The sequence below is a fragment of the Corvus kubaryi genome, unplaced genomic scaffold, assembly GCF_017639235.1.
Source record: "Corvus kubaryi isolate FWS band 111438036 unplaced genomic scaffold, C.kubaryi_AGA036_p1.0 76, whole genome shotgun sequence".
Taxonomy (NCBI): domain Eukaryota; kingdom Metazoa; phylum Chordata; class Aves; order Passeriformes; family Corvidae; genus Corvus; species Corvus kubaryi.
The window spans coordinates 13,821,145-13,848,334 of NW_024582063.1; the positions used below are offsets into that span (position 1 = coordinate 13,821,145).

The following is a 27,190-nucleotide window of genomic DNA, read 5'->3' on the forward strand; positions in this document are numbered from 1 at the left end:
GAATCAGTCTTTCTTAATGTAAAATGATGTGAAATGTGCATGAACTCAACTGCTTTCCTCTAAAAAGTGCCTGGAGGTTAGGCTTTAGCTTGGCTAAGGTGATTTCAAGCAGTATTGACAAATGCAATCTTCTGTCTATTTAGAGGTCTGCTTGATGATGATTTACCACTTTGTCCCCTTTCCCTGTACCCTTTGGCTCTGTCTGTTTCACTATAGAAAATGTGTCTGTACTTCTGACTGCCTTCATGGTCTGTCATTCTTCCTGTTACCTCTTAGCAGCTGAAATGTTCCTACTTTGAACTGATCTCAGTCTAGGCATGCAATTGTCAGATGATTGCTTATGAGAAGCTTTTCTTTAAACATGTGCACGTCCAGGAAAGGAAGGGAAAAATGTTTTCATTTTTAAAAATATTTCCTCTTTGTTTTCTAAAACACTTTATTATTTTTCAGGGGTGTAATAGGAAAACAGGGATACCAGTGTCAAGGTAAGAGAAATTCTACTTAAGGACAGTTTAAATATATTTATTATGTTATATAAGTAATAAGGTATTTTTGTCAGGCATTGTATATGTACGATGCTAAGAATTTAGCGCATGATGATCAGAATAAGTTTGTTTCAACAAGTATACAATCTTTGCAACAAGTCGCAGTAATTTTTTTCAAAACTGTTGGTCTTAGGAGTCATATATGAAGTAGGAGCTCAGCTAACAGCCCTGAACATCAGATCCCAGGTACCTCGTAATGTATATCCATCTAGGCAACCATATCTGCAGATGTTGGCGTCTTCATTTTTCAAGTCTTGCATTTTAAAATTGAGAGCTCTTTATTCTGCTTAAGATTCTATGTTTAAAAATTCCAGGTAATTGCAAAGACTGTAATTTAAATAGATGAGATAATTATAGAGGTCATCATTAGAGAAGGTTATAGCAAAGACTGCATAAGTGCTTCATTTTCATATCCCATTTTTTCAACTCAATATCTTGTACTCCTACTTTTTTATGCAATCACCTCTTGGGATGATGTGTTAGTACTTAGTACTCATCTAACAAGTAGAAACCATCAAGTTAGTGATGATTGCTAGTTACAAAAGACTTGATGAAATTTAATTGTAAATAAGTAAATGCCATTTTTTTTTCATAGAGCTCTGATGCTATAATAAGAATTACTGTATTAACACACTGGAGAGGTACCTCGACTTCTGATTTAGTTTTCTTTTTTCTTACAACAATGACCAAAACTGGAGGAAGTGAAATTCATTACTTCACTATGAGGGTTTTTACTTTGTTTAATGATCTTGAATTCTGTGGTATGATAGACCTAGTAATTGTTAATCTTATCTGTCACATCTGCAAATGTTATTCATTGATTAAATAATCAGGATGTATATTGGCAAGGCATTTTTGCCTCCTGAAACCTTTTACTGCTGTCAACTTATGATAATGTGTTACAGAAAGAATGTTTGACTTCTTTTTTTTTCTATTCTTTTGACTTTTACAATGAGTTATCTTTATGTCTGTTTTCCTGTGGAAGCTCTTTAGACAGGAATTGTTTTTGCTGTTGTGTCTCATGTAACATGGAGATCATGGACTTCATCAGATAAATAAATCACATATGTAAAAACCAAGAAAAATTGCAGTCAACATTTCAGAAAGTAATTTGTAGTTTCATAGATGAGATATTTGGCAGGTATGCTTTAGTTATCTTAAAATTATTTGGTCTTTTGAAAGTCCATTATCTTCTGCCTTTGTAAACCAGCTTATTTCATAGGACTCACCAAGTCACCACCAGTCACTTGCACACTTTAAAATTCCAGCAGTTCTAGTCTGCTGAGATCAGACTTCTGCTTTAAATTAATCTTTATGAAAACTCATTCTTTTATCTGTTTTTGTCTTTCTAGTTTGCACTTGTGTAGTTCACAAGAGATGCCATGAACTTATAATAACAAAGTGTGCTGGCTTAAAAAAACAGGAAACTCACGATGAGGTAAATGTTTATAAAATAATTTTTCTAGATAAAATTCTGTCTGATCTGTTCAAACTAGTATCATCCCCTCTGTTTAATCAATAGATGCTGCAGACTTTTTTGTGCCCTTCTGGTCATTTTGTGGTGTAGCATTTACTTTGGAATTCTAGATTGCCATCACAGTTTCATTTACATGGGAATTATCATACAGAAATTTAATTCTAATTTATGTACTTTCTATAACATCTGAGCTCAAAGTTTCAGAGAGATCTTTCCACTCCTTTTCACTTTTAACATTCTCTCTCCATTTCTGAGTTGCTACAAGCCTTGTCAGTTTAATTCAGAAGAAGCAGGCTGGGGTCCTTCATTCCCCTGGCTGCATTTTGTGCGGCTGAGCCATCAGCAGCTGATAGGAGAGCTGGGATGCTCGGGTGGGTATCTGACACCGACATAAAAGACTGACCAGAATTTGCTTGCAAAGTCTCACCTCAACAAAGACTGCATCCAAACTGTCAAAATGTAGTTATGTTTTTCTAAATAGTTTTAGCTCTCAAGTATAAACAGTGAATGCTTTTTCTTACGCAGAAGTTTTTGGTTTGTGCTTCAACAGAAAAGCAAATCTGTGCTCCCCCTCCTGTTGTTTAGTGCCACAGCAAGGGCCTGCTGTCTTTCACCATAGGATTAGGTGAGGTGGCCTTTGGGTGATCACAATTCCTTGGCCACACAGAAAAACTACATTTCTTAATTTTATTTGTTAAAAACCTACATTCATGTGATTGAAAAAGCCTAGCTTTAAGTTACAAATTGGAGTTGTATGTAACAGGGCGGTTTTAACGTGTTCTTTCAGCTACAGCTTGGGTTTGACTGAGGCACTAACTCATGATCTCATTTTTCCTATGCAATTCATTAGCATTTTCCTTACTGGAACCATTCTGTAATATCTGGTTCACAACTAGTATTTTACATCCAAAATATGATCATGTGCACACAATTGTGATAAAGGACTGTGTTGGGCTAGTGCTGGTTTTGTGTAGTACTCACAGGAAGACACAAAGTCTTGTGCAGGTTTATATTCCCAGGCTCCAGACTGGTGGAGACTTGCATGCTTCGCTGATATTCTCATTGTTTAGAAGGGGTACCAGATCACTGGACAAAAGCCAGCGGTAATAGTAAAGGGAAGGAAAAACATAAAAATAAATCTCCTGCAATGCAGTGACCATTATAAAAACTTACCAGTGACATCCTTTAATTAGTAAGTAATCATACCTTGGAATCCCTGAACACAACATGTTATCACTGTCATTATCATAATCCAAAGAAGAGTGGGATATGAAAAGGTAAAGGGTTTATGATATATTTCTTTTTTTTAGTCCTGTATTAGTTTGGCCTCCTGCTCCTAAAACAATTGGGAGTGACTTCCTTGCCTCCCACTTTAGAGATCTTTCCTGATAGCTGTGTATTTGTTGTTCCCAAAAGTACTAGGAAGTAGCCTTCAGTCTTTATCTCTTGGAAAACAGCAGCTCTTCCCCTCTTTTCCCCAGATCAAGTAGTGAAAAGAACTCTGGGGTTGGAGTACATCTGATGGCATGGTCATCTAAGCACAGACCTATTTCATCTCATTTGAATTCTGTGTGGTTTCAAAATGTAGCAGAGCCTCAGCATACACTGATTGCAAAGAAATTAATTAAAATGAAATATGCTGTGCTGTCCTTTTTCAGCAAGTGGGATCTCAGCGTTTCAGTGTCAACATGCCTCACAAGTTCAGCATTCACAATTACAAAGTGCCCACCTTCTGTGACCACTGTGGTTCATTGCTCTGGGGTCTTTTGAGACAAGGTTTACAATGCAAAGGTAAGGCACCACTTCAGAGCTTTTCTTTGTGAGTGACCTGTAGACTCGGAAAGACTTCAAGTTACTGTGTGTGCATGTACAGAAATGAATAGAAAATAAGTAGTGGACCAATGTAAGGATTTCCATCATGGTTAGAACATGGCCCTTTACTCTGTTGGCAACACCAGTCAGTAACAAATGCAGAGCTCAGACATGAAGAAACGCATTTTGCACTCACTCCTGTGTAGGTTTATTGCCACACAGGATATTAGAAGTTAACAGAAAATGAGTAGCATGACAATTTACATCCCTTCAGTTTATATGCCTTTCGTGTTTTCAGGTTTGTTAAACTTTTTAAACATCATTATTCCAGCTACTTTTCCCTTTAAAAAAATTGCTATTATGTATTGGCTACAGTAGGTAGAACCAGTCCTGTGTGCCCATGTCCAGAATATGAGGTATTTTGATATCCAGCTAAATCATCCTTTGTAGGATGGTCTGCTTAGCCCCTCTATTCCAGAAAATAAAGGATTCATTATGTTCTGCCATGTAAGGACTATGTACTCTGTACAGAAACTGTGTGTGAAAATATGGCTGGAAGGTGCATTTGTATCATTTTAGTTGTCAAAAGTGTTTGGTTCCATATCTCATTGTTTCAAGCAGATCTATATAATGGGTAAGGAAAGAGTACAAACAGTTGCAAAGTAAAGTAATATTATAGAAATAGTTAATAAAATACTTCAATTAATGGGTGGAAGGAAATGATGTAATGACGGAAATGATTATCAGATTCTTAGGATGTGGTGCCTAGTGGAATGATAAGCATTTCCATTTTGTTATAACTTATGAATGGATAGGTCCATCTTCATAAGTACAAAACTCATGTTATGTATGCCTCTCAATGGCAGAAACATGGAGTCCCACATATATGTATCAATATGCTATCTATGAAATGCATCCTTTGCAGTATTTAAGATGACACATAACTATAGGTGAAGGTCAGACCTAATGTTTCATGTCACAAGTTGCTGAGCAGCAAGGGAAAGAAGACATTTCCTTCACAGCAAAGTTATACACAGTGAGACTTCTGAAGTTTAAGCCTTCCCTTGTGATTCCAGCTAGTGAGCAGTGAGGAAATGTTAGGCTCTAAGTACTATTACTTTACAGCTATTGAAGATTTTGCTCAAATGCTGTCTAAATGTGGAGATGCGGTCAGTGAAGACTTTTCAATTAAACCTGGGCTTTTTTCTCTTTGAATTTTTTAACCAGAATTGTAGTGTCTCTCTACCTAATCTGGGCATATATGAGTTCTTTTTCATATTCTAACTCAAGTACCATACTTTTCATTTGCTCCTAATTGTTATTTCTCATACATATGCATTTACCGTGTAGCAGATGCATAGAAACAATAATGCAGAGAGCCTGTGTTGCTTTCTACATGTTCATAAAATTATTGTCTATAAAAATGTAGTGTTCTCTACATGAAATCTAGAACTCACCTGAACTGAAAATGTCATTTTCTCTGTGCTTGGTTTTTTCTCTTTAACAAGTGCTGAATGACTCCCTTCTTCAGAGGTGTACTTCCTTGCCCAGCATGGTTGTTAACATCATGAGAAGTGTATAACAGAGATTTATTCTTCAGGGTTTTTTCACTGGTTATTCCTGTGCATCTTTTTACAAAATATGTGCATGAAGTTGGACTGTACAAAATTTGCCTGCTATTTCAAGCAGTTTGGTTCCTCAATGTCCTCTTCTATGGATCCTAGCTCAAACATTTTACTTGTGCTGAGGTTTTGTCACTGAATACACATTCATTGAAAATACCATGTTTAGCAATTTATTTTTGCTCTTCTTGTCAGCTGAAACATACTTTAAAAGGAAAGGCACCAGCTTTCTGAAGTGCATGGTTATGGCCAGATACAGCGCCTGAGTTTAGTCTCAGAGGCAAATGTGGTTTTTTATCTTAGGGGCTGTACAGTGAAAGTTCCATTGATAAAAAATATAATGAAATATAACTTTATACACGCATTTTTAAAATTTGCTTTTCTCTAAAAGGTAAAGAAGTGAGGGATTTGAATAATTGGATACTAATCTAGCATTTAATTACGCTTGCAGCTGTGCTCTCTTTATGCCTTGCTCCACCAGAGGGCACTGGAGTCTCAGATAAAATATGTCCTCTGCTCCTAACAAACCGTCACTCCTCGAGTTTTAAAGGAGCTGTGTTCTTGCCTCTGCCCCATAATCTGGAAGCAAAGTAACCTTTTTTTTTCTCCTCATAACAATATGATAGTTTCAGGAGATTTAGGGGAAAGAGCTTAGTAATTGGGTTGCCATCTAAATAAACTAGGTATTTACCCCTTAATTTTTATTAAAACTTAAAGTGCTGTCAGTTTAACAGCTGCCTACATTAGAAGTTAATCCACATCAGTAAAATGGAGTAAGAAGCAATAATACATAAGGATTTAATGTTGTGCTTTCTGTAGTGAAAATCCAAGCTCTGAAGGACTTTTCTTCTAATTCAAATTCTATTTAAGAGTTACAGTATCATCCGGTATTTTCATTTGTTCCTATGTCTGTTCTGGGTACTGTGTGAAAATACTATTCTACATTATGATATCAGAAGAATGATAATCAAATTAATAACTTTATACTAGCGTTGAAGTATACCTTTAAATCCAGCTAAGTATTTTCCTACTCAGAATGTATTTCTTTGAAAAAGTTATTGGTAGGTCAAATAAGATCTGATTTAGATAAAGCAAATGCTTGCCAAGATAGTATTTAGTTTCTGGTATTACTTTCTATTTCATTGCAGTTTGCAAGATGAATGTACATCGACGCTGTGAAACAAATGTGGCACCAAACTGTGGAGTGGATGCTAGAGGTATAGCTAAAGTTCTAGCAGATCTTGGAGTCACTCCAGATAAGATCACTAATAGTGGGCAGAGGAGGAAAAAGGTAATTTTACTATGGATTGTCACATTTAAAAAATGAAATTAGTATGACTTCATTATAACTTAATTAGTTGGGGTTCAATCCCACTCAAATGCCTTGCGCAATAATTTTTTTTTTTTAAGTCAGCAGAGACCTAAGACTTTGAATTTTGTTTTATAAGTGTAAATAATCTATTCTGAATTTTGATATGAAATTGATTTTAACCTGGTACAACATTGCAGATCTCGAGTCTATAATTTCTGGAAGGATTTCTCCTTTTTAATTTTGAGGAAGCATATTTGACCCAGAGACAATGTCTGGCAACAGTTAAAAACATAAGTGCCTGTTTCACTCAGAATTGGCATTGGATAATTGATTGATTGGCAGACAGCACTACTCCACAGTGTTATAAATGCTGATAAACAAGCAATGTGCTGGTTCTCATGAAGAGGAGCTGTTTGCCAGATGACATTTCTGGAGTTATCAGGCCTTTTATAGGAAGAACCAGGCTGTTCTAGAAATAAAAAGCACAGGTCATCCCAAATACATCCAAAGCTGATGGAGTTACCCCTGAGTGATGATATGTATCCTGGATGAGAATGGGCCCACACTTTGTATCTCTGTTTGCATGATTGTCACAACAGACCCATCGGGCTCACAGAAACAGGCAATTTTTGCCATAATTTCTTTAAGCATTGACAGTTGCTTCTGTTCATTTTCCTGCTTATTGCACACTGGGATCCCCTGTATGCTGTTTTAAAATGTTACAGAAATGTAGGAAACTCAAGAATGAATTAATAGATCTGACACTCCTGGGTAAAGGTGTTGTCATGTTGTTACTGCATGAGGTAGTTTGCAGTGCTTGCTGGTACATGTCATAGTTAAATGTATTTACTGGATAGATTTGAATACAGGCTCATGGTGGCTTCTCAAAACTTTCCCACTCACTGGATATGTATACTACATTTATTTCATCTTGAGGACCTGTTTTTCTTTCAGTTGCCTGCTTTTTCTCTCTTTATATTATGGATTCTATTTGATGTGATGCCATCTACTGTATGGCTGAGGTTCTGCCAGTGAGAATCCATAGGGGTAGAAGATCTTCACTTTCCTTCATACTTCTACTTATGAACTAAAGTTGTTGAATTAAATTTCCTCATGGCATAGGAAGATCTCAGAGCTGACTACCTCTTTTGGAATTGTTCTTAGCTAATTGCAGGTGCAGAGACTCAACCACCAGTTCCAGGGTGCGCATCATCAGAAGAAGATAGGTCAAAGTCAGCACCAACATCTCCATGTGATCAAGGTCAAACATATCTTTTTATTTCCTATCTAACATATTTCATTACACATTTTCCTGGAGTAAAAAAAATCTATGAGCACTAGCCTCTGTAGATACAAATCAACAAAGTAGTTACCACCAGAAATTGAAGCATTTTAAGTTATGAACTGTAAAATCTTTTTTAAAAAGGCCTGCTTCTCATTTAATTTAAATCTGTGAAATTAAGTGGCTTTTAAGGGGAAAATTATAAAGCAGTCATCTTAATATCTTAAGTTTACTACATGGATCCTTGTCAACAAAATATATTTATGGAAGAAGTTTACATATTCTATTGTAAGAGTGGAGAACATTTTAAATAGTAACACAGAACTTGAGAGAGGGCCTTCATTTACCTGAAAACCTGTCTGTTACTAAGTTTTTGAGATAAAATTGAGTCCTTGTAATTCCATGTTGAACATTTGTAATAATAAAAACTTCTATCCAGACAGGCTATGCTAGCATGTCCATGTGGTCTCTAGAGGCTTCTTAAAACCATATTTCCTTTCAGGAGTTTCTTTTATGCATAGATTTGGACATAGGTATTTTAATCTTCACTGATATGACCTGATTTCATTGAGCTGAGCAGCTGATTGACAGAATTTGTATGTCAGCAGCACTTTTTGAGTCTGATCTAATTGTTTTTAAAAATCAGAAATCTGTGACCTTAAATTTGTCAACCTTTTGGTTTCACAGACACTGTTTTCATAAAATCATAATTTTTAAAATATCTGATGTTTTGTTTAAAATAAGAACAAAGAATTTGTCTAAATTCTCTCTTTAATTTGACCTTTGTAGCTGTCCAATAAAGTGGTTGCTTCCAAGGCCACCAGGCAGAAGTACCATGCAGGAGCTCGGGGCAGACCCTGAGGACTGTTAGTCACCAGGAGACTCTGTATTTAACACTGAGAAACCTTCAGAACCATTTAGCAGATCTACACAATTGCTGCTTGAAGCAGCAGTAGGAAATGGTCAAATACTTTATTGGCAGGCGTCTGATAACAGCTGGAGCTGAATAAGATGCTCCATTCATGTTGACTTCAAGGACTGGGATGCCCAACTATCCTTTTGAACTTTTGAAGACACAAAATACTAAAATACTTAAGCAGGAAGATGAGTAAGTGCGGCAGGAAGATAGGGATATTAAAAACAAAGTACTTCTGTGTGGTACAGGAACACCCAAAGTCACTAAAACAACTATTTGGCTACTATTCTGACTTATCTTTCAAGTTTTGGATATGTCATTTTCTTAGGTTCATTTTAAAAGGCCACCCTTCCTGTTAGAGCAGGGGTTTGGCTGATTACTGTAAGGTGGAGAAGCAGTTTGCTAAATATATATTCTTAACCACAGAATGCTCTTAAACACAGCTTTCAGAGATGATGAATGTCTCTTCCCACAGTGATACAGACTAACACAAACTGGTTTTCTGATGGGTTAAAGCTAACTTTTCCTCACCTTTCCACAGAAATCAAAGAGCTGGAAAACAACATTAGGAAAGCATTATCTTTTGACAATCGGGGAGAGGAACACAGAGCAACAGCTACAACGTCAACAGACAACCAGCTTAACAAACCTGGGGAGAATGGTGAAAATGGGGAGGTCAAACAGGCCCAGAGCAAGCGAATAGGTCTTGAGGAGTTCAACTTCATCAAAGTCTTAGGAAAAGGCAGCTTTGGCAAGGTGCGTAGCTTTTTTTCCCTTCTTCTCTTCTTTTATTTTTTTTTAAGCTAGTGTTCACAGGTGGTTCTGACTGTACTGATTTGGAAATGTTCGTATTGACATTCAGAAAGTGCTTCCACCCCAGGGTTTTCTTTTACCCAACAGATCAAAAGTATCAGTCTCCTGATGAGCTAGCATTGTCTGTGCTTTAGCTCACTTCGTTAACTAGGGTTGAGTCTTTTGGTCTTTTGAAACAAAATGTCAGTGTTTCATTATTTTGGGATATGGCCGATGAAGACACACATACAGTTACACATGAACTGTTCAACAAAATTGCTTGTGGTCAAGCAGGAAGAAACAGGTCAGGAATAATGCTGTGGGGTTAATTCACTTTCTTGATAATTCCCAGTTCAAGTCTACTTATTTCACAGAACATTGTGTGTACTTGTTTTTCCTCAGTGGGTGTGTTCAGCGCTGGAGGAAGCAGAACTGAAGCATTTCCACTCAGATATGACAGGCCTTAGACAGCTGCCCAAAACACCGTGTAAGCAGCAGGGCTGTAACTCACCAGATACCTTCCCAGAGCAGGGAATTGGTGAGGGTGGAAGGGGCCTTGCTCTGTTTACAGGGCTTATAGATTTTCTCTCCACACTGTAGTGCACCATGGAATCAAAGAGGTGGACTGAAATATGAATCTGTTTCAGAAGTACACTCTTCCTTCCTTGATATTACGGGAACTTCACATGCAGGGGAACAGGGCTGAAGCAGTTCTTTTGTGTCCTTGTTTCCTAATCCTTTCTCTGAAGATTATCCTGGCTCTAAGCCAGAACTGACCTTAAACAGAGTATAGGACCTGAACCTTAAACAATAGTGGTAGTTAAAATCAACAACTTGAAAGCAGCTGGAATGGTAACTTCAGATTGTATACAAAGTCCATCACACTCAAATCTCACTACCAGAAGTGGGAGATAAAAGTGGGAAATAAATTTCTGGTTTACATCAACTTCCTTCCTTGTTTAGTTTTTGAGACCTCACTAATAGGTACTCATTAAGATACTTAACTAACAAAAAGAATAGATACCTTCTGTTTCAAATTTAAAGAATACCAGAGGTATATGCTTCTAAAATTGGGGTACTTTTTATTTTATAAACTGCAGCTTGATTTAGGCAGGTATGTAACCGTCTTTCTATTTTCAGTGCGGTCAAACTCGTATGAAACCCTGCATTTATGGCATTTGTTGTTCATATGTAAACAGAATTTTTCTTTGGTTTAGGTAATGTTAGCTGAGCTAAAAGGAAAAGATGAAGTATATGCAGTGAAAGTCTTGAAGAAAGATGTCATACTTCAAGATGATGATGTAGACTGTACAATGACAGAAAAGAGAATTCTGGCATTAGCACGGAAACATCCATACTTAACACAACTTTACTGCTGCTTCCAGACAAAGGTAAGCTACATGAGTCTTTTACTAGTTTCTGCCCAAGGAATAACATTCACTATTTCCAGACTAAAAGAAAACAACATAAGAAGTGAAGCAATATTTTGAAAATATTTCTGGTAAGTTTTTGGCATTTCAGTAGTATTGTACAGGAGTACTGGCTGCTGTTAAAAAGTGTAGCTACTATTACTGTGTAAGTACCAGGAGATGGCAGTAAACGAGTTAAAAAGTAAAAAAACCCCACATGCATCGAATACACAAAAATGGCACCTACTGAGGTGGATTGGCACCTACCGAGGTGCCATTTTCTGTGCTTCTTTGGTACATTAATAGCGTGTATCATTTATTGAATGAAGTACAAATGTTTTTAACATCCACTGTTGCAATACTTGTGTGTAGAGTTGCAGAAAAGCTGTGACTAAAAGATCATCTAGCAAAGTTGTCAGGAAAGATAAATAGCGCGGTGGGAAAGCCGTAGGAAAATGGCTAGTAGGATCAAGATTATAGTGGTTTGAATATGGAAACAGCAAACAAGTAATATGTTCATACAGTTCTTAAAATGGTGAAAATGTGCCAGCATTTTATATGCTTTGAAGCTGACACAAAGCAGTGGCCCAGGAAGGCGTGTATGTCTGTGAAGGGTGTTTCACATTCAGACTTTTATTATATGTGTGAACATGCTCTTAAAATGTTTTAACATATTATTTTAAAATTTGTGACTAGAATAAGCATGTTATTTCAGATGAAAGAAGTGATTAAAAGATTGTACTGGGGTGAGGTATAAACTCTGTGAACAGAAAGGGACCTTTAGTGCACTCCCTAGAGTGTAAATAAGTGTATCAGCAGCCTGATGTGAATCATGTGGCAGAACATTGGTAAAGATCAGTTCTACATACAGTGAATTATGACAGAAGATTCTCCTGCTACTACTCTGATTTCCTGGAGATTCCTTTCCTTTTGTATTTTTGACCTGCTCTTCCCTGTTTTGTACCATGCTTTCTCCCTACCTCCCTGCTCTCCAAAGCTATTCATCAAAGATTCTTCTCTCTTCTCAGATCACAAACTGTAGTTTGTGGCTTTTCTTGAGCTCAGAGGAATTCATACTGAAGTGGTTTATAGTTACAAGTCATAGGCTAGTGTCTCTTATCAAAGAATCAAAACTACACCTAGTGATACCTAGTCAAATTAAAAATCCACAGTTGAAAAGTTGAAGGGTTTTCCTGAGCATGTCCTATGAACAATTTACAAAGAATTCTTTATAAGGGACCAAATATACCAAACACCAAAACATATGAAAAAGCAAAAGCAATATGTTTACTAAAACTATACATTATTTATGAATGGCAACAAATGAAAACGTACCAAGTAAATTAGTCACTGAATGATTTTCTCAGGTTCAGTAGAAAAACAGGTAGAAAAACTTGCTTGAGCAAACATTGTCTGTGGTTAAAATAGCTTTATTGAGATGAGGGCTGTAATACAATGGGTTTTAAGTGTATTTCCCAGTAGTGTATGGTTACTTACGCCGTGGTTGCGTGCCATGCCGTGGCGGCTGTACTTTGCAGAACTGGTCCCTGAAGTGATCGTGCTGGAATTAAATTTTATATTTCAAGTAGAGCACACTTGTCATATACACCCTGACTTAATGGGAAGATTGACTCAGTATTCATTGCCAAAGCACTCAGAGGTTGTCTTTATGTAATGAGATTACTTGCTTTGTTCCTCTTCCACAAAAATGCAAATGTAGAAGTTTGACTTTATATGCTGCAGTGTTTTCCTTCAGTAATCAGCTGAAGACACTGCAGAAAAGTTGCCTAATATGCTTTTTACAGTAAGTACATTTCAGTATTATTTATTTTTTACATAGAGCAGACTTTTCATTAGTGTCATTTACTAAATGAATCTATTATTATCACAACAAGTAAGGGGTAATATTTTAAATTATTTTGGAATTCAGAAATTGTGCCAAATCATGGCTAACAACAACATACTTTATACACTAGTGTGGTTTTAGCCCTATATTTCTAATTTCTTTTTACAGTTCCATCTAACTTCCTTACTTTAAAGAAATATTCTTGGGACTGATACTTCTTATGTTCCTCCTTAATACAAAAGCAAACTTTTATCAAACTAATTTGCTTTAAGCCCATCAAAAAATAAGCCCCCCCCCCATCAGCATTTTAGATACATATAAAAAAAATTATATTCAAGTATTGTACTTCTGGAATAGTTTTGAAATCTTCTTCAGTGATATGGAAGTTGAGAGAGTTCCAAAGCTTGGGATAAAGTGTGCAAAGCTGATACAGGATGTTTTGTCTGCAGTAGTTTGAGGTATAATCGCCACAGCCCAGTCCTACACATCAGAAAGAAGGTAAAATCTACAGCAGTGCCTCAGCTGATCTGGTTTTATATGTGGAAGGAGCTTAACTCTTTTACTGGGGCATATCTTCTAAACTGTGTCACCTTTGGATAGTGTTTTTCAGCACTCTTACGCTATGGCAGCATTTCCCTTCTTGTTTTGCTGGAGTATGGTCATTGGTCTCTCAGCATATTCGAGGTTTGAGTTGGGTTTTGCCTGTGCTCTGTCAGTGGGAATATGAACGATGGCTACTGTGTTTTGTATTTGGCACTCCCATGGTGAAACCTGCCCAAGACCTGGCATACAGGGTACAGCATTTTTGTAATAAGTGACTTTTGCTTATCATCATCTTTGATTTATTCAGGACTTCATTGTGTAGGTATTGTTTTCTCAATAAAGGTTTTGAGAAAACATAGGGCATTTTCAGACTGCTACTGTTTCCATTCTGTTTTCAATCTTCTCTTTCTCTTCTTCTGTGTGTTGGTCCCTTGATTTTTCAGTAAGGGGTATCTTACCTGACAGTAATCTGATGCTGCCCGGTTCCCCTCTTCAGTGTCCTCTTCCTTCCAAGCTCATACCCTGCTTCGGGGATCAACTATGGAACACTGTCAACAGGAGGTTTTATTGGTAATGCTTCAGGCAGGTGGCTGACAAAGGGGATTTAAATGTTTCTAGACATGTTTTCTCTGAAGACATTCTTGTCTTCATTCACAGTTGGATGTTTCTGAACTGTGAGAATTAAAGTGCTTTTTATGGAAAGGTCTAGAAAATATAAGTAGCTTCACTTAATTCCTCCTACACCCCTGTCAACTTTCTTCATAAGTGCTTAAAATTTTCTAGACCTCTACCCCATGAGATGCATACACATCTATGTGCACACCCTGTAATTTATAATGAATTATCCTAATAAATACCTAAGAAATAAAATGGGGTTTAAATTATTTAAGGCAATGAAAGCTTTATTATGATAATTCATTATAAAATTAGAAGACTAGAGAGCTGCTGCTTTTAACATCTGGCATTTGATTTTTTTATTGTACTTCATGAAATTAGATAGGTTTGAAAATAGTGCTCTCCTTCTCTTTTTGTTACACTATGTTCAACAGACGTAGTAGAGAGTATTTTTAGTGCACAAAAATGTTCCTGTTGAATGATAGAGTTGCAGAACTTGCAAAGGGGCCTTAGTCAACATTACAGCATTTCTCTTAGAGGAAATAAGTAGTTAAATAAAGGGTAGAGAAAGTCAGTTACTACAGGTGAACAGTCAGACTTAGGCCACCCATGAAAACATTTCTCCTCCTTGCGATGTTAAATCAGTGTATCTATCCATAGCATAGCTCCTGGGCTGGCCTGCACGGCCATTCACTTCTTTCCTGTGTTCTGGTGTTGCAAGGCAGAGATCAGCCATGTGATGTGGCACAAGGGCATCAAGAGGAGGCTGTAGTGACCCGGGATGACTATGTTGATCCCTTAAGTGTTACATGCTGCCTAGTGGCTTACTGCTGCATTATCCTAGATTGTGAGTATTGTGGTTCAGGTGTTGTTCCTTTCTGCTGTCTAGCACACTCTGAGTAATGCTAGAAGTCTGGCATTTATAAAGCTGAAATTCAGGGTGTTTCATTCCATTTCAGCTCTCATGACATCTCTTTGTTACTCTGAAAAATCGCTGGACCTCTGTCTGCATCAGACCCCTCTAAAAACCTAGAGTAATTAGTCTTCCTTCCACTGTGGCTTGTATTTAAATGTTTCCAAAAGGTTTTGGAAGTCCAATGGAAAGGTGTAAAATGGAGTTCCATTTTTAAAGTGAGTTATTTTGTAAGAAAGTCACAAAAAGGAAAGAGAATCATCATACTTACGATTTCTTTAAGTCATGTTTTCTAAGTTAATTTAGGAAGAATCCCTGTAGTGTGTGACCAAAACTGTAATTGGTAAGGTTAAATAAAGTCTTATTTCTTTTATGTGTATTTGTACAGAAAAAATTAAGTGTCTTCTGCCATTATAGCTCAGAGGAGTGTCGTTTATGATATATAGTGCAAATTAACCTAACTGACTTGCCACTGTTACATTCATCTGGGACTAATCAGATCTTATAATCCATTTTATCTGGTATTCTTGTACTTTTGTTGCTAAGCAGCTAAAGCCATTATACAGATATTGCTATATGGGTGTAATCAGTTTAACACAAGTTTGCATTGCCTTTTATTACTGATTAGTGTCAAATTAGAACTTTTTAGGGCCCAATTCTGTTCATTATTATCCCTGCTTCACTGGATTTGTATGTGTGAGACAAAAGACTAAATTAACCCCTGTATTTTTAGCTATTTTAATGCTAAAATATTTTAATACAATTTAAATATAAAATTATTGATAAAGGTTTCTTAAAGATAAGTGTTAACTATGGTAAAAAGGTAGAATAAAATGGTGGGTAAGCACGGAGTGATGTTATTTATACTGTTTCTATTATGGTACCTTTTTATATACATTTATACACATTTATATTCAAACCTAATTTAAATATTTTATTTATCTGTGTTGCTATATATACACATACACAGTAAGTATTTTTGAATTCCCAGCTGGTTTATACAGGTAGTTCGTATAAAAAGAAATTAAAATATACTGACTTTGACTCTTTCTTCAGAGTATTTCCTGAAGCACTAGAAGTTAGAATAGTATCTGCTGATGTTTCATATATCATACAGTTAAGAAGTTATGTAAATGTATAAAATTTTGGCAGAATAAGGTTTTTCAGAAATCTGTATTGTGTGTATGTTAAATTTAGCTTTATTGTTGGCTGCTACCCAGTGTGAATGCACTGACCACGATCACTGCATTGTCTGAAAGTAGACACTATGGTCAAGAATAGTTGGAACGGTGAAGCTGATGATCAAATACTGTAATCATTGTCTCTCTCTCACACACAAGCCCCTGTTTCCAGCATGATGACCCCATTTTGGGAAACTTGCTATTACGCAGCTCAGTTATTGCTAGCTGCCCTCGAAGGATTATTAAAGCCTGGTTAGCTCACTGAAGATTCATTGTTCACATTAGTCCCTTTAGTGTTAAACTTCAAGTCAGGCTACCAGTGCAGCCAGGCTCATCAAGGGCCTGCAGGAGAAATTACTCCTCCAGCATCCATCAGTCTAAATGCTCCTCTTTCAGACAGGAAGGACTTTTATTTTGTGATGTAGCACCCAAACTGAACAGGACTCTTTCACACCCTCTCAAAGCTAGGGCTTGTTCCTAGTTTGCATGTATACAAGTGAGTGCTGCAGCTGCAGCTCCATGGATTGCTTTGCTGTAACCAACTGAGGCCTTGGCAATCCTGGGAATAGTCCTGAGCCAGCATCTGTGGCCAGAATTCACTGCAACTGCTGTCATGAAGCAGGTGAGGGCAAGCTGGAGTTTGTGCTGACTTTTTTTTCACCTTGGTCCTCATGCCTGCATGTTAGGGTTTTAGAGTTAACTATGTCAGTAGTTCACTGTGTTAAAGACATCTTAGTGTAGCCAAGCATAAAATTCAACGTCAGGATTTTAATCCTGATCTGATCATGTGCAGACATGAGGTTTTTAGGATAACAGGTAGGGAGCTAAGGGCCTTAAAGGTGCTGTTTTCATATCTCTTGGACAGAGTAGCTGGAATTACATATTACACACTTCTGATCTAGGGAAAAGTGTGTTTCTCCAGTTGAGGCATGTTAGAGGGGAGAAATTTTTGGAGTATCTACCAGATGCTTTGCCAGTAACTTTCCTGGCAAGTCTGTCTGTCTTATACACTATCTTTTAGCAGAGATCAGAGGAGACAGGAATATTGTCATCCAAACAAGGTGAAGGGGGTATCAGACTTTGAAACTGGAGTAGTGCCCTCACTCACTGGGTCCACAGAATCTCTGTGTGAGCTTGTCCTTTGGCTGTGTTAACATCATCCTGGTTAGTTCCTGATCTGGCATTCTTAATCTTACAACTCTTGTGGAAATGGGGTACTGTTCCTCATCCAGCAGGATAATTGAATATTGCTGCTTTAAATGAAATCCTGCATGTTAAAGCTGGATTGTGGCTTTCAGTTTAGTTTTGCCTTGGGAGAGTGGGAAGGATAAGGGTAATATGACTTGTGGCAGCATCGCTTGGAAGCAATGTGCCTGTCTGGTTCATAACGGGATCTGTCATCTTGTCACTCTGCAGACATGTGCTGTGACCTTCCTTTCTGTCCTTCCTCTGCACCTACATCCAAGACCATCCTCACAACTGGTGTTGGTTCCCTCTTTTGGACAGTAGAGACCTGAGTACATGACTGGTCCCTTGTCCTAGCACCCTTTGTGCTTTTTCTTGTATTTTTTGGCCATAAAACACGATTCATAATTTGGCTCTGAGGGGTTCAGGATAAAAATTAATTTGCAGCAATAAAACCTGTCTTTAAAATAAGTGAAAATTTAATGCTCACATGGGTAGCTATTGGGATACCTATTTGTGCCAGTTGACCGTTTTACATGCTATTTAAAGAAAGCCCATGACACACAAGAGATTGTGGGGAAACATTTTATACTGTGGTTTTTACGTGTTGCTCTTACAAGTAAACAACTAACGCACCCCAAAGGAAGTCAAGGAAAAGGAAACTGCATATAAAATCTGGTTCTTCTGCAGCTTCTTTTCTAAATGCAGGAAATGATTCTCTTCAGAATTCATGTGGGCACTTTAATACAACTTTTTTTTTGTAACAACAGTAATCTTAGTAAATTATAATAGTACACAAGAGAATTTCACCATGGGAATGAAGTGGAATTTACAAAACATTTGGGTTTGCAACTTTAGTAAAATTTTCATTGCTGTTTTTAGCATCTACACAGAGTAATTTTGGCATGTCTTCTGCTCCATACACCACGTGTGGGCCAAACTTGGGTAGGGTATAGCTTAAATTATGCTTTATCTCTTCTCAAAACCACACCATCAGATTCTTTTTACACCATTGATGGGTGTGTGAGAAGGTTTAAGGGAATCCTGTTCATGCCATTTTATCTCACTTGTGGGTGAGTGCTTGTAGCAAAACCAAACACAGGGTTTTGATGCAGGGTTTATTCTTGCATGGTTACTGTGGGCCATGTAAGAGTAGTGATGCCCACCCAGTCCACAGTCTCATGCTTGTGTGTAAGGAAGCATGTAGGGAACCTCTCTGTGTTCCCACGTAAGGGGAGCCCAAGGCCATTTTGTAAGCTGAGAAGTATACAGTGCCTTGTTCTATCTCCTTAAAGTTACGACAAAGGTGATCTAGGACATCAACTCAGCCTTTAAGAGAAGTGTCTCCCTGGAGGAGAGCGAGTGGTGTGTCATTTGTGGGCCTGTGAGTACACAGAGTCTCTGCACCACGGCTGAAATACTGTGTGAAAAGTATATACAGCTTCCACAAACAGTAAGAAAGAGTAAACATAAATCTGTACAATATGTACAGGTAAAATGTATCTCATCATTAATTGTTCAGAACTGAGGAAACTTGAATAGTAAAGACTCCTTCCGAGTCTTGGCTGTGCTTATTAATACATAGTTCATAGCAATGCAAAGAGTGTTTATGGAAGGCATTCTGAAGGTTAACTTACCAACTTAGCTGCTTCAGTTGTGTATAGAATAATACCAACTAGTATTAAGTCTGCATATTTCCATAATCTAAATTGTGACCTAGAGGGATCACCCCATTTATCCTTAATACAGCCAAGAAAGATCCACTTGCAACTCTTCCTTACAGAGTATGGGCACCTTGCCAAGTTAACAAAGAGGAAAATTGTCTTTTTAGGTATTTAACTTTGCATTCAGCCTATAGAAGGATGAACGGGATCCATTTCATAAGCTTCTATAAATAAGTTTTCCCAAGAAGCTTCACACAATCACACAAAATAACTGACTTGGAACACCCTTATTGATAAGTAGTTTCTTGAAAAGTCTGTGGTGGTTCTTATTTTTTCTTTTCTGTTTTCAGAAACCCAATATTAAAATCACACAGAATTCTGCTACTTAAAACTGCTTCCTGAGTTGTAGAAAAAAATTATACCCTGAAAATAAAACACACTATTTTCTTCTGTGCAGCTTTACTCATTTCAGAGGGTTTAAGATGGCTTAAATGACAGCAGAATTTTGGACAGTGTTTCCTGTTGTCTGACTAATTTGTACTTGGAATTGCCAGGGTTTTCAGCTGTGTGAAGTATATGCTTTGCCAAAAATTAATCAAGTTCTGGAAACAGGAAAGTATGGAAAATAAAGTAGATACAATTAATGCTTTTAAAGGTCACTGTTGCATTTTAGAGCTGCAGAAATCCAGACAGTGAAGAGAGATGTATGAATAATGACTTTCAATAGGTATTGAACAAGCCTGGCTCAGGTAACTCATGTTTATCATAAAAACAAAAAAACTCAGTATGTGGGGCTTACACAGATCAATGGGTATTCATATAGACCTTCATTTTCAGGAAGGGTTATGAAAACGTGTTGAACAGGGAATGTTATATGTAGGCTTGGGATTTTGCATGTATTTATAGGTTTTCATTACTTCTGTGTGCTCATGTATTTTTGTCTTGAAATGTGAATTTTAAAGCTCTTGCTAGATTCCTTTCATCCCCTTTTGAGAACTGTTTTGTATAAAGGGCCGAAGAAAAGACAAAACTCAATTCTGTTCTTATGTTCTGCATAAGACATATGAGCAGAGCAACCAACAGCATGTCTGGCCCACTCTCTTACAGTGCCAAAGCAGATGTCCAGGAAGAATGTAAAGCATATAATGATTTTTTTTCCAGAATATTATCCCAATATCATGAGATAAATGATGACTTGGGCATTTCCTGAGTCAAAGATGGCAGGTTTGCATGTAATCAGATGGCACTTTGCACACGATATTTTCTGCACATGATATTTTTTGTGGTAACGTTGAAAGTGAGAAGCTATTTGGAAATGTAGTTGTTGGTGAGCATTGCATTTTGTTCACCCACAAGAAGTGGAGAAATCCTCTTAATACCACATCTGCAAACAGACAGCCCTATTATGCAGTATAAGTATTTATGCCTTTTCTTTTAAATTATATTTTCTGCAAGTAGTGTCTATGCCATTAAAAATCTCAAAACCAAGGTAGCTGCACTATATTTTCATCATCTTCTAGAGAAGGGAAATAATGTATCTGAGCACTTGGAAATACCAACTAAACATACTGAGTGAGGCTTATCAGATAGAAAAAACGGAGGACTCGCTGCAGGTATTTCAATATGCATGTCCATAATGTTCTGTTATCCATACATTACATAGAAAAAGTATTACCTGTTGTAATACAGGTAAACAGTACATAGTAAATTTGGTAGAACACTTCTCAAGTTGCTTTTTCCATTGCTGAGAGGAAAGGTACTGAAAGAAAGAGAGAAGTGTTACACTATCTTGTGCTTTCCCCTCAGGAACGTCAGCAGTGAGCCACAGCTGGCAATGCCATGCCAGAGCCAAAAGGGCATCATGCATAATGCATTAGATGTAATTAAGAAGCATGCCAAAGCGTGATGCCATCCTCTTTCCAATTTTCGGTCTGCAGTGTTCGTCTGTTGAATTTCTGCAGTAGAAATCACAGAATCACAGAATATGATGAATTGGAAGGGACCTACAAGGATCATCAAGTCCAAATGAAATAAAGCTTTTTAAAAACTTAATTCAGCCATGTTTTAATACATTTACCTGAGCATTTCTTAAAGAAATGATTGAGTATAGACAACTTTCAGAAAGGACAATAGGTGTGTTGGATATATTGATGAATATAACACATGGGTTTCTTTATGGACCCATGCAGTAGGGGACAAGTTTTAAAAGAGAAATTAATTAGGTTATCTGGGCATGCAAGAAATCTCTCTTGTTGTATTTTTAGACAATCAAAGAGTAAAAATGTAATAAGGTTTGGCCAGGAAGAGGGTCTGTCTTCAGGGCTTTAAAATTCTGCATAGCCCTGTGATGTAATTAACTCCTGGAAAGTCATTTTTGGTTGCATTCAGACGTGAGAAACTTGATGGTCATGTTCCTGAAGTCTCACTCATTCAGTCTTGTGCTACATGTTCTCATGCTGGCAGTATTCAAGAGCAAGGCCTTTAATGGCAACTGCTGTATTTCAACAGCAACAGGAAAGGAAGCTTGCAAAGATTTTCTAGCATAATGAGAAAGGGGAAGATCATATCTAATGAGATTTTTGGATCAGAACTAAGGGAGTTTTAGATAGGAATCAGAATTTAAAGAGGCTTAAACTCACCAAACCTCTGAACTTTTGGAAATTTGCCATGAATCTGTGGGAAAAGTTAGGAAAGAATTGTTGCTGGGTGATATGCCTGAGGAGATTAACTGCTTTCTGCAGTGCTCTTCAATGTGGTATTATTATATAAAACACTCGACGTGGTTCAAGTATCCCTTAGGCTAACATGTAATCTCAGCCACATGTGTAACCCAATATCTGAGTATTGTTTCACTCTGTTTTTAACTGGATTTAGACTGATGATTTGGGTCTAAGAAGCCACGGGCATCTCCCCAGAATCTAAATATCACCAAGTTCAGGATTTGATAGCCAATGCAGACTTCATTAAAATTCATTAACCATTATCTGATTGCACAGTTACCATCATTCTGTAAATAGCATTGAGAGAAAGGGGGAATATTTACTGGCCTTGTACAGAGAAAAATAATGTTTTATCCATTAGTACTGTGTTGTTTTTAAAGTTGTTTACATTCTTTGAGGAAATGCGGAAGCTACTGCTTGAAGAGGTTAGAGGACATATGAGTTTATGGGTTCTTTTTGAAAATATTCTTGAAACAAATGCTAAATTAAATTATTCAAGTAATTGCAGAGAGAACATTATGTCTTGGCAAGCTGATCTTACTCTGTTATATTTGAATTTAAAAAATCTAAACTCTGGGGGGAATAAAAGGTTGTCAGATCTTATCATGTTACAGTGAAGAATTATATAATTTTTTTAGTCCTACCCGTAAGTTTTGCTTGCAAGTTACTGCCTTTGTCAAGTTACTGATGGTCTCAGAAAGATAAGCAGAGTACAAATAAAATTATTAGATGGTTACAGTAGAATGCTTAAACGGTTAAAAATATGATAATCTGTTAAGGAAAAAATCTAAGGTTTTTAATTTTTTTTCTTTTCCTTCTTTTTCCCTGTAAGAATAGATGTCTGTTAATTTAAAAAGTAGTAATTTGTGACCATTCCTTAAAGCTCTTCTTTGAATTATGTAAATCCTTGTCCCATAGAAACCTTAGGTTGTAAACTTCAAAGGAGTCTCACAAAGCCTCAAGGTGAAAGTAGGTGAAATTTTCAAAAAGACTTTCTCTCCCCTATGGAACTAAAGACATGGGAAACTGTGTCAGTGGAACTGAAGTTTGCTTTGAAGTGCTGGGTTAGCACAACCACAAAATACTGAATGGGAAGGTTCAAATCACTGCTGGTGTATTTACTGAATCACAAAGGCTGAGTTCGTGCAAATTGTTCCCACTGCTCTTTTGTTCCTAATTCCAGAGAACATTTTTTAATGATTAATATACTTTTTCTTAGAATGAAATATTACACTGGGCCTTGGTTGCAGCATGTTTTATTCCCTGGACATTTTTTTGTCCAGGAACAGTTGTAGAAATGCAACGTAAAACCAGTGGGGCAAATATAAACTACAAATTCAACATTTTGCAATTGTATAAAGAAAAATGGTGTTCTTGTTCTCCTAAAACATGAGATTTCTTTTTAAATCTGGTTAGTTGTCAGACACTGGTTGCATCATTCTGCTTTACTGGCTTGCTGTGCTGGTCTGTCAGTTCAGCTCTTGTGGCCTCTGTGCGGGTTTTGATCCTGAGCTAAGAAAGACAAAAACTTTGCCCTCCCTTTGCCTTCACATAACACCACAACTGCAATAAAAGTAAGATAAATGCATTAGGAGTTACTTCATGGGGGGTTTTATTATTCATTTTTAAAATAATTATGTGAGCTTTTGACATAATTTTTCTAATTGAGCAACCTGGTCTAGTGGGGTGATGGCACAGGGATCAGAATTAGATAATCTTTAAGGTCCCTTCCAGCCAATTTTTTGATTCTATGATTTCATAAATGTACAGTTCACTAATTATTGTTTTCTAGATGCAGATGACTGTGAGCAAGAGGTTGTTTATATAATATATTCTTCAATATGCTGAAAAATTTTGCTGCTTCAGGGACAGAACACTCCAGTTTAAAATTTAATAATAAATAAATAAATAAATTTTAAAACCTGAAATTAGAAAAATAAATATAATCATGCTGTTCTGACACACAAAGTGAAATCAATTAATTAATAGTGAAAAGAAAAATAGTCTGTTTATAAAACCTTGAATTTAAATACATTTGTCTACCGGAAAGGATAGAGAGTATGTGTCAGCAATCTTCGATACTGCTAGGGGTTTTTTTTAGAAATTCACCAAGTACCTATTACGGGTGGTCTTACAAAATTTTTAGTTGTAATTCTGTTTGCATTATGCAAAGAAAATGCATTACTCATGCATTGTTTAAGGAAAGGTATTTTGCCTTAACTTTGCATATGTGGTGGAAAAAAATTCCTGAAAGGAATTTTTCGTGTCTTCTTCAAGTATTATGAAGCTGCCATCACTCTACTGTTTGTAAATGCCATTGGCATTTTCATAGCTGATGCTTGTACTCTCACCAATGCACTGGCCATTTCTGCTTATTTTCTTAGTATAAAAGGCCATTGAACTCATTTTAAAACTTGCTGTTGTTCTAGAGATGGAATTTTTCACAGGTAAGAAACAAAACTGATTCTATCGATGTTCTTCATATCTACTTTCTGCTTTCAAAACCTGTACTTATTTTTGCATGTTTCTGATCTTTATATGTTCTTTATAGACAGCCTTGATATGTAGAAAAGGGTGCTGAAAACTCTGTCTTTAAAGCCATGTATTACAAATAAAATTCACATTCCTTACATTATTCTTATTTGTAAGGAACAATAAATTGATGCTATAGAAGTTGAAGCTGGAATTGTGATTTGATCCAGAACTCATAGAATTAATTTTGCTTTTGATTAGGCTCACAAAGATGAATCACAGGATACTGCGTGGTGGCACTGTATAGATTTCAAGAGTATTCTATAACATTTTACTGATCAGTGTGTCACCTGGTGAGAATGATTATGGAAAGAATACTGCAAATGTACTCAGCCTGTATCTGACAGGCAGGTATATGTCATTGAAAACTTTTCTCAGGTTATTGCCCAAGTTGTGTGGCATGGGGGAATCAGGTTTTGTTTGTATGTTTTAGTAGTGACGACCTTTAATTCAATGAAGCTGAAAAAGTGAAATTGACTATCGAGGGGTAAAAAATGGAAAGCAAACAATTTGGATCTGTTTGTACAGAAACGAAACACGTTTTATTCCAGGCTGTTGGAACACTGACCAATTAATAGTGCAGTGCAATGATACGTATGTGCACACTGATCTGAGACGGGCTGCTGCTGGAGGATGAGGACGTCTTGCCCTCTGCTCCCCCTTGCTGGGGCTATCCAGTCTTTCCATTGTATCTGTTCCACTAAGCCCTTGTATGGATAAGTTGACTTGGTTTTCTGGTAGAGCTGAAAACTGAAGCAGCAAAAAATAATCTGTGTGTCATTTGAGGAGCTCTAACCTGCCTGATACTGGTGCCTGCAAGGCAGCAAGTGTGGAAAAGGCTGTCACTTTCCTCAGTGGCAGTTCACTGCTGGGACAATAAGCCAGCTGAGAAACCCCACGTAGCCCTGCCTATCCAGACAGCAATGGATTTTCTTCTTAAAAGAGTGAAAAGAAAATTTGAACTGCAGGTTTTTCAAAGTGGTGTTTTGTGGCTGTAATCACCTTAGAAGTGATCCTAAACTCTTTATTCTCATGATTGCTATTAAGTTGCTCATGAGAATGGAAAACAAGATTTGTGGGTCAGTTTTGATCCTTTTGAAGATAATGGTTATATTCCCTCTGGCTTCAGAAGGGTCAGAAACATTAGCCTTCTTATTTTTTTGCAGTGACCAGAAAGAAGTATGTATTGCCGATGAGATGTGTCATTTTGTCATCTGTTAGAAATTCAGCTTTTGGCACTGCAGCTATGTGAGCAGCATGTGCAGTTGCTGTTTTGTTTCTGGGTTTTGGTGGATTTTTTGTATTGTTTGTTGGTGTAGTGTTTGTAGTCAGTGAAGCCTCTGTAGTAGCTGTTACACATAAATTGATTATAGTCTTAAGGTGGCATGCTGTCATTTTCCATGTCTATCTTTGGAAGTAATTGTTTCACTTCTGCACAGCATTAGATTATGTGGATTAGACGGTATGTTACCTATGCAGTAGAGGATTTATAATGGTTGATCCCAAATGGAATGTAGAATATCTGAACATGCATATTTAAAGGACAGGAAAAAATTGGCCAGTAGATTTCTATGTATCAAATGCAGCATTTAATTTGGAGAACAGCTAGAGATTGCAGAGCATTTGTGGAATAATGTACACTGGTCTTAGCACTCTCCAGACACATCGATCTTTCAGGAACTGGCACGTCCTGGTGTCTTCTCCTTTCTTCGGGCAATTTTTCCTGAACTTTCTGAGATATCGCCTGTGACTGCCTGTCACTATCTTCTCACAGGCTGTGAGCTCTCTAGGCAGGATCAGCCCTGCTCTCTGACCACTGCTCTGCTTTGCATCACTGCCAAGTGCATGGCTGCTGGTTTGAAGTCTGCAGTCTTGACATCCTGTGTCTGAACAAGACCCGGCTCAGTCAGATAGATACAAGCCTTAACCTGCTGGCTACACTTACTTTGTGCCTTACTCACTGTTACAGTAATTTGTGGGATGAAATGGGTAACACTGGAAAGTGGAATAGACAAAGTGATTTGAAAGGCATGCACAAGAGTTTGCCATGCCTATTTTGATTGTCTATCGTGAGGTTGTATTTGTACACACTCTTGACTACTTTTTGAAACAGTTTCTGCTTCCTGTTCTAAATCAGAAAAAAGGATTCAGGACAGTTTGTTTCAGGAGACAGAAACAGGTCAGTGTGTTGCTGTTTTTCCAGCCCAACCATGTGTATAAAACATGTGCAGCAACATGTTTGTATATTCATGCGCGTACACTTTTTTGAGAATATATATCTGTCCTGGTAGTTTAGAGTTGATCCAGCTTCACCTGTGTACATTAGTTATTTTCATAAACCTTTTTTAATATGTCTGCTGTAATTTTGAAATTAGGAACTATTTAAGAAAGTTTGCCCTTCTAATTTTTTTTTTGCTTACCCAAAAAGCTTGACTTTTCTTCTTAAGTTGATTTGAATTTTCATATATGTATATATATTTTTATATATATATAAATATTAAAGCTAGATCCACTGCAGTGATTTTAAACATGGGTTCTACTTAAATTCATTCGTATGTACTAACAGAAGATGGGGTTTTTTAACATTTCTGTTTAACCCAATACTAGAGAAATAGTTCAAATCCCACATAAAAGTGCTTTGGAGTGCACAAAAACCCACTGAATCTCATTGGCACTGGGAAGAAGAGTGCTCAGTGGTGAAGGCTTGTGACTGATGGTGCATGGAAGTGATACCTGCTGGTCATCATCTAGCAAGAGGAGAGTCACCGCAGGTGTCCATGGGGTTATTTTCTGTGTTACAAGACTGGCAGATTTTTAACACAGA

The 27,190-nt window shown here is 37.1% G+C and overlaps 1 protein-coding gene across 2 annotated transcripts in view; it reads left to right on the forward strand.

The window, feature by feature from the left end:
• The window catches only part of PRKCE (protein kinase C epsilon), a 287,813-nt gene that overhangs the window by 177,462 nt on the left and 83,161 nt on the right, over nucleotides 1-27,190 (forward strand). For both annotated transcript variants that reach the window (XM_042051563.1, XM_042051562.1), the window contains exons 4-10: nucleotides 451-485; nucleotides 1,898-1,983; nucleotides 3,681-3,813; nucleotides 6,605-6,747; nucleotides 7,933-8,029; nucleotides 9,508-9,722; nucleotides 10,976-11,149. In XM_042051563.1, coding sequence (XP_041907497.1) covers nucleotides 451-485; nucleotides 1,898-1,983; nucleotides 3,681-3,813; nucleotides 6,605-6,747; nucleotides 7,933-8,029; nucleotides 9,508-9,722; nucleotides 10,976-11,149 — 883 coding nt within the window. The remainder of the gene's footprint in view (nucleotides 1-450; nucleotides 486-1,897; nucleotides 1,984-3,680; nucleotides 3,814-6,604; nucleotides 6,748-7,932; nucleotides 8,030-9,507; nucleotides 9,723-10,975; nucleotides 11,150-27,190) is intronic.